Consider the following 7486-nt stretch of genomic DNA (forward strand, 5'->3'; position numbering starts at 1 on the left):
CGCACAATATGTAAATCCGGCCCTGGTTTTTTGCCTTCCTCTGGATCAACTGGCAGTTAGGCAGGTTATATATAGACTTAAAAGGTTGAACTTGAACCAGTGTCTTTTTTTCAACCTAACTTACTATGTCACTATGTATGTCCTTTCTTCACATTGATCAACTTATTAGGAAGGAAGAGGGGGGGGGCTGGTCAGAGGTTGGATCTTAAATAGACCCCTGAATCTAAATAAAAAGTAACTGCAACAGGAGGCAATAAAGTCACTAGAAATGCCGTGTTGGGAAAGGTAGGGACTACATGGTTCTGTTCTCAGCACCGCCTCTTGGTCCTGCCCGCAGAATCCCCCCCTCCCTCAACTGTAACATTCCACAGGCTCAGCCAGCGTGACTTCTCATTCTGCGCCCCGTAACAGGGGGAGGAGTTGACAGACAATCCCTTAACAATTGAAGCTCCTGCGAACGCTATTGGCCAGCGCGGAAAATGGATACCAGGCAACCGCCAGCCAATCACATGCCGGAGATCTGTTTAAAGGGCTGAGGTCCCCCAGGGAGGTAAGGTGGCATTGCTTAGTTATCTGCTGAGGGTTCAGTGTCTATTGATCCCAGGACACGGCTCACAACACACACGTCTCCTTATCGGCCCAGGCTTTTCATTTGGGGCTGCGCTAAACTTACAGAGGTAAGATGCCAAATCAGCTTTGTATTTATGGAACTGTCAGGCAATTTAAAAGGAGAAAACGCACAAGTGGTGGCAGGTGACGTCATAGGATTACGCAGTTTTTATATTTCATATCTATATCTTTATACACAGTTACAGTTAGTCCTTGTCACAATAGAAACACAGAATGCATTTTACTATATATCTTATACAGAAAGAACAAGAATTCAGGCTGAAACCTGCCAGAAAAGCACAGGGTGATGCCAGTCAGATGATTACAATGCATTACTGCTGGAGAAAATGTCCTGCTGGGGATGCTGGGACTTGTAGTTCAGCCCTGGTTGGTGGTTATGGAAGTGTAAGACAATTAGATCAGATTGTTTGTCTCTGTTGCTCAACTACAACCTCCAGCATGCAGCTCAGGGCTCTGAGTTTAGACTGATTGCCTGGTCAGTTTGTCATCACATGGTCTCCTGACTGATACAAAACCCCAACATACAGTGTCACCTCCCCTACTGCACAACATCAGGGGGTATGTGACTGCTACGGGGGCCCAGGGGGTATAGGGGCACTGACTGATCATCTCCAGCTAAATTGACTTTGCTGTGGGACATTACATCGTCTTGCTTTGTCACTGTTATCTAGGGCAGTGCAGACCAAGGCTGTGAAGGGAACATCCTAACTTGGTCGGTACAATATCAAATACCATTAGGTAATTTATTAACAGGACAGGTTCTCTCTGTATTGCATGTCTGTATCATGCAATATGCACTGGCTTCATATCATAGGGACAGGCTCATCCAACATCAGATTAACAGGACAGGCCTCTGTGGCTATTTGACTTCATATCATAGGGACTGGCTCAACTGACATTAGATTAACAGGACAGGCTTCTGTGACCATTTGACTTCATATCATAGGGACAGGAGCTCATTCAACATCAGATTAACAGGACAGGCCTCTGTGGCTATTTGACTTCATATCATAGGGACTGGCTCAACTGACATAAGATTAACAGAACAGACCTCTGTGGCCATTTGACTTTTGACATATTTTACAGACAGGCTCATCCAACATCAAATAAACAGGGCAGGCCTCTGTGGCCGTTTGACTTCATATCATAGGGACAGGCACTCATTCAACATCAGATTAACAGGACAGGCCTCTGTGGCCATTTGACTTCATATCATAGGGACAGATTTATCCAACATCAATTTATCAGGACAGGTTTCTCTGACCCTTTGACTTCATATTATAGGTACAACTGCTCATTTAACATCAGATTAACAGGACAGGCTTCTATGGCCATGTGACTGCAGTTTATCAGTGCAGCCTCAGATTTATGCAGTTTCCAGATGAGCAAGACAGGCTCAGCTAGCGCTGGATTTCTGTACCGTCACTGTTTGGTTTATCAGGACCGGCTGACACGTGCTGGGTTTATATCAAACTCAGCGTGATACCCTGTGGGTTGTTATGAGGAGGACTGGTTTACAACATTACAGGTCAGGCTGAGACCCTATAAAGTAGTATGCGCTGCTGTGTTGCCACTACAGATTATCTAACCAGAGTCGGGTTCATAGTAAGTCTAGTGGGTTCTGATGGCAGATTTGCAGGAGAAGCCCAGACAGTGTTGGATTTCTAATTTATATCATGTCACCTGGAGCTGACGGGTGCTGGATGCAGGCAAATGCAGTGTGGCCCTTTAACTGGGATGTCAGTAAGTTTTACTGCTATATCCTTATTGCATTTTATTGGGGAGGGCTGTGATGGTCTTGTCTAATGAAATGCATCTTTTTTCATACTATTATACTAAAGAAAATAACCTGTGACGGTAAGGCTTGCTAAATGCATGTAACGTCCCTTCACTGCACATTGAGTAGAAGCTGCCATATTGATTCAGAAAATTCTATACACAGTAGAGTCAGTGCTATAACACTGGCCCACATCTTAAGGACTCAGGTGATAGCTGTGTAGTAGGGCCCTTCTGTGTCTTTTTCTAAGACTTTTATAATAAATATACAGAAATTGTCTACAAGGGTCTATGAAGAATGTGTCAGCCTAGACAAGCAGCGTGGCAGCTTCCATCCCTGGGTATCAATGGAAATATGCAGATAAGGAACATGCTGTGTACATAGTGAGCCATGAGTAACCAAGTTAAAGGGAAGGATGAGATGCATGTTGCTGAACTAACAGCACTCAGGGGTTAACTGTTGCCTGTGCCAGTGCTCAAGGTGTTGTCATTCACTGCTGTAGACCAGGAAAGGGTTAACAAGCGGATAGAAAGTCTCTCCCTGGGAGACCTAGGGACTCGCGCGCCAGCAGGCAGAACACGCGCTATTTGTTCTGTGCAGAGCAACAAACAGGCTCTGGGGTGAAGTCTAGTGGGAGGTGACGATCCATTCTCAGGGCCCAGTGGGGGCAATAATGTGCTTATATTTACCCTCATTAGGGAAGAGGCAGCTAAATGGAGAGCAAATGGCAAACAAGGCAACTGAGCCCTGCATAGGTGCACAACTGTATAAAACCCATACTTGCTCCAGATACAAAAATATTTGTGTGCTCGGTACGTTAAATGAATAGCATAGTATAGACAGAAGAGCAATTTTCATTTAGTAATGAGAAAGGCACCAACCAGTGTTCAGCAGAGCTTGCAATCTATGAGAGCTGCAGTTGCAAATTATCATGATCTGCAGGTAATTAGGTTAGAACAATTCCTCCTAGAGCAGGCAGGTTTTCAAAGAGGTTAAATATAAATATATAATACACAAAAGCCATAAATATCTTGTAAATTATATCCTTATAAACGGTGAGTTCTGATGTCATCAGTTATAAACGGTGAGTTCTGATGTCATTTCTGTCACATGACTCACTGAAACTTGTGTATTATAATAAATAAAGTACCTCCTGTTAAAAATATAAGGATATCAGAAGTTACCTCGGAGTTCCATGAACTGTATAAAAACATTTGGCCTTCAGCCTCGTGTTTTTATATGGTCATGAAACTCCTTGGTAACTTATAATATCCTTATATTTTACAAGAGGGGGTACTTTATTCACTATATATGTATGTATATATGCTTATTAGCAGAAATGATTGACCAGGTTCCTGTATTCACCAGAGGGATGGATGGATGGATAGATAGATAGATAGATAGATAGATGGATATAGTAGATAGATAGATAGATAGATAGATAGATAGATAGATAGATAGATAGATAGATAGATAGATAGATAGATAGATAGATAGATAGATAGATAGATAGATAGATAGATAGATAGATAGATAGATAGATAGATAGATAGATAGATAGATAGATAGATGGATGGATAGATAGATAGATAGATAGATGATAGATTTATGAGGCAGTGCCCCTGAGTCACAGGGTTCCTTCTTAGCTAGAATCTAACTGGAAACTGCAAACCAATCCCACCACAGATCCTGGGCAGGCAGTGGGCCGGGGGCTGCCATGTTGTTCCCATAATGGTCAAAGTCCACCAGATTGTTCCCAGTCTCTCGGGAGTCCATTCTGATCCTTTATAGAACTCTGAGCTGACTTACCTTCCAGCATTCCCATATAGAATATTCAGAGGGACATAGGCCATGCCCCTGATCCATATTAGTCAAGCCCTTTTTGCCCCAAACCCACTCCTTTAATAATGTGTTTTCACTCCCTTTTCAGATATATGACGTTCTTACTCACATACAAAACTATCCAATGTATCATAAAGTAGAAAACTAAGATACCCAAATTATGGGGCTGGTCCCTCTAGGGTGGCCTATCGCATTAGGTGGGGCATGGACTGAAGTCCAGGGTTAGATTGGGTGGTTATGCCTGGAACCTTGTTATAACCTTGTTATGAGCTATGGGAGACCCCAAGATGTATGAAGTCCACTGGTTGTGCATTGTCTATAGAGCTCTCATCCATTTCTCTGTCTCCCTGTAGAAAGTGTGTGCCTTCTGCCCTAGAACCATGCCAGTCCTTTCCACCACTCACCAACTCCCGCTCTCTGTGCAATGGGATCGCAATCGGGAGGATGACAGCCTCACCAACCTCCAGTGGCTACAGGACTTCTCCATCTTGAGCACAGACTTGTCTTCCATCGCCAACAGTCGCCCCCCTGTTCCCCGTGCCTCTCAGGGACCAAGTAGCCCACCAGCGGGTGATACTGCTTCTTGCCAGGCTCCTCGAACTGGAAAACAGAGAGTTACAGTTCCCACCACCTGGGCCTCCCTGCCAACTCCATCCCCCAGTCCTGTACAGGAGGTGGATTATAGAACCAATGCTAATGTCAAGCCACCATATTCCTATGCCACCCTCATCTGCATGGCCATGGAAGCCAGCCAGCAACGGAAACTCACCCTATCAGCCATATACAACTGGATCACACAGAACTTCTGCTATTATCGGCATGCTGACCCAAGCTGGCAGGTGAGTAAGGATCATTAGCAGTGGTGAACCCAACATCCAATCAGAATGCTCAGTTTAGCCAAGGTTACTGAAATTGAATACTTAGAGACTTTATGTTATATACAGTTTTACAACATCCAATCAGTGTTTTTTTTTTTAAGCCAAGATCATTGAGCTTTTTTTTTCGTCCCATAACTTTGGGTTGACTTCTTGTCTGTACATAAAGCATTGGTGGGTTCCTGCTTGTATTTAGGGTAAACATAGTATTATCTGGCAGTGTGTGAAATGAATTTAAGATGGTGCTGGGCCATTGTATCACGTGGAAAAGGGAGTATTTCCAGGGGCCATAATTTACTAGGGATAAGTCTAGTTTAAGTGTTGCTTTAGGGGGTTTGATGATTCATTTTATCTACATATATAGCGTCTGAGGGGCTTTGGCTGATTACTGATGGGCAGCAGATGAAATGCTTTCTGTCTGCCGGTAGCAGCTCTCCTGTCTGTGACCCATGCATTATTCATGGCAAGTCTTTGTGCAAGCTCCAGCCAGGTGTCTGTCAATGGTCAAGCATATGCTGACTGGTCCCATAGACAGCTGCACAATGGGGCATTTCTGCCGGAGAGAGACACCTGATCTGGGGAAGAAAAGGGCATAAATTGGTTATTATGAGGGATTAGTGCTTTGTAATATAAAGGGATGTGAGTATATGCATGGAACATTTTTCCTCAAACATAAAGTTCACAAAGGAGAAGACCCGGAGACTTATAAGGGGACCCAGATCGCTCTTATAAGTCTCTGGGTCTTCTGCATATGATAAACAAATATAGTCAGTAAACGTAGCCTTATTTTTGCAGGGATAGGGCATTTAGTGGATCATCATCCAACCAGAGCTTTGAAGGACAATACTTTGGGTGATGTCGGTGGCCAGAGCTGTGGGAAAGAGCAGCCAGATAACTTTTTAGGGTTTAGTGAGGGCTTGGTTTATTGATGATCAAGGGATTACAACAAAGTATGAACAAATAGTCTTATTTCACATGTTCACCCTCTGATCTGTGTTTCAGAACTCGATCCGTCACAACCTCTCCCTGAACAAGTGCTTCATGAAAGTCCCGAGGGGCAAAGACGAGCCAGGCAAAGGCGGATTCTGGCAGATGGATCCTCGCTATGCTGACATGTTTGTCAATGGGGTGCTGAAAAGGAGAAGAATGCCTTCCTCGCACCTAGACCCACCACGCTGTAACAAGGCCATAGGCCACCATCCTTATCTACCAGTTTCAAGGCCCAGCAGCCATCACATGCAGCATGTATCCGGTGGTCACAGGCAGTCTCGCCGGTACGAGAAGCCCAATCCTGTCCTGCCGGCACTAAGAGCCCCAGAACGACAAGGGGACGGCCTGTTCACTCCTGAAGACCCCCTGCAAGGGAGCAACTTTGATGATCTGGATTTACAATCAGCTTTAATATCCATGTGCTGGGAAGGAGATCTGGCGGCTTCTAATCTTAATAGCACCCTTACAGGCACCTCAGGAATGGACATGAATCAGCAGGATCCTCCCATGCAAGACAACCACTGGTACCTCTCCACTGAAGGGCAGCAGACCTGGGAGCAGGTAAAGGAAGAACCTGTGGTGGAGCAGTGGTACAGTGAAACTGGTTTTGTGGAAGATGTGCTTTATGAGTGTCCGCCTTGGGAACGAGTGGAGACCTTGTTATGACCTAAGACTTATTTATAGCTTTGTTAGCAGAGACAGAAGTCATAACCAAAGGGGTGAGAAACCGTCATCAATCATTTTATCTCTCTGAACTCTTGTTTGAAGAGCTGCCAACCTCCAAACTGCAAAAGAAAGACAGAGATTGGTGCTCCGGACAACTATAAGAACATAACATGATGTATGGATCCAATAAGTCCTTGTAGACTATGCTGTGGACTTTGTTGCCATCCATTTCTCTGTGCAGAGAGTCCTTAGCCATATGACACCTATAGAGCTTCTCTGCCACTTTTTTGTGGAATACCAAACCCTTTCCTGTTCCAGGCCTTGGACTTGATGGAAAATGGTCACTGCAAGGTTGTGAGAAACTGTGGAGAGAAGAATATTGAAAGATAAATCTTTATTGTAACTGGCAGAGAATATAGATATTTTTTACAGATATTTTCCAACAAATAGGGAATAATTTTCTGGTGATAAATGTGCCGCAGTGCCTTTACTTTCAGGATGCTGGGTGCTTTGAAGTTAAAAGACAAAGGGAATAAACTGCTGCAGAACACCATGCCTCCATTATAGGGCACTTGAGACTTTGGCTGCAGGCGGGGTTGTGTTATAAATTACAGGACTGGTAACCTGCCTGCACACGTTGCCTTATTGTGAGTGGTTAGCCTAAATGTGTATGGCATGATAAGGGGAATACAAATTTCCAATTTGA

The 7486-nt window shown here is 44.2% G+C and overlaps 1 protein-coding gene across 2 annotated transcripts; it reads left to right on the forward strand.

The window, feature by feature from the left end:
• The first annotated feature begins 387 nt into the window (after positions 1-387).
• foxj1.2.S (forkhead box J1, gene 2 S homeolog) lies at positions 388-7486 on the forward strand. Of its 2 annotated transcripts, none has more exons than XM_041578770.1 (3): positions 388-550; positions 4603-5088; positions 6127-7486. In XM_041578770.1, the coding sequence occupies exons 2-3, from the start codon at positions 4630-4632 to the stop codon at positions 6778-6780; spliced, it is 1113 nt and encodes a 370-aa protein (XP_041434704.1). In that variant the 5' UTR covers positions 388-550; positions 4603-4629; the 3' UTR covers positions 6781-7486. The 2 variants fall into 2 exon arrangements, with proteins under 2 accessions (XP_041434704.1, XP_018094748.1); XM_018239259.2 differs by having other exon boundaries at positions 542-677.

Source organism: Xenopus laevis, chromosome 9_10S (assembly GCF_017654675.1).
Source record: "Xenopus laevis strain J_2021 chromosome 9_10S, Xenopus_laevis_v10.1, whole genome shotgun sequence".
NCBI classification, from domain to species: Eukaryota; Metazoa; Chordata; class Amphibia; order Anura; family Pipidae; genus Xenopus; species Xenopus laevis.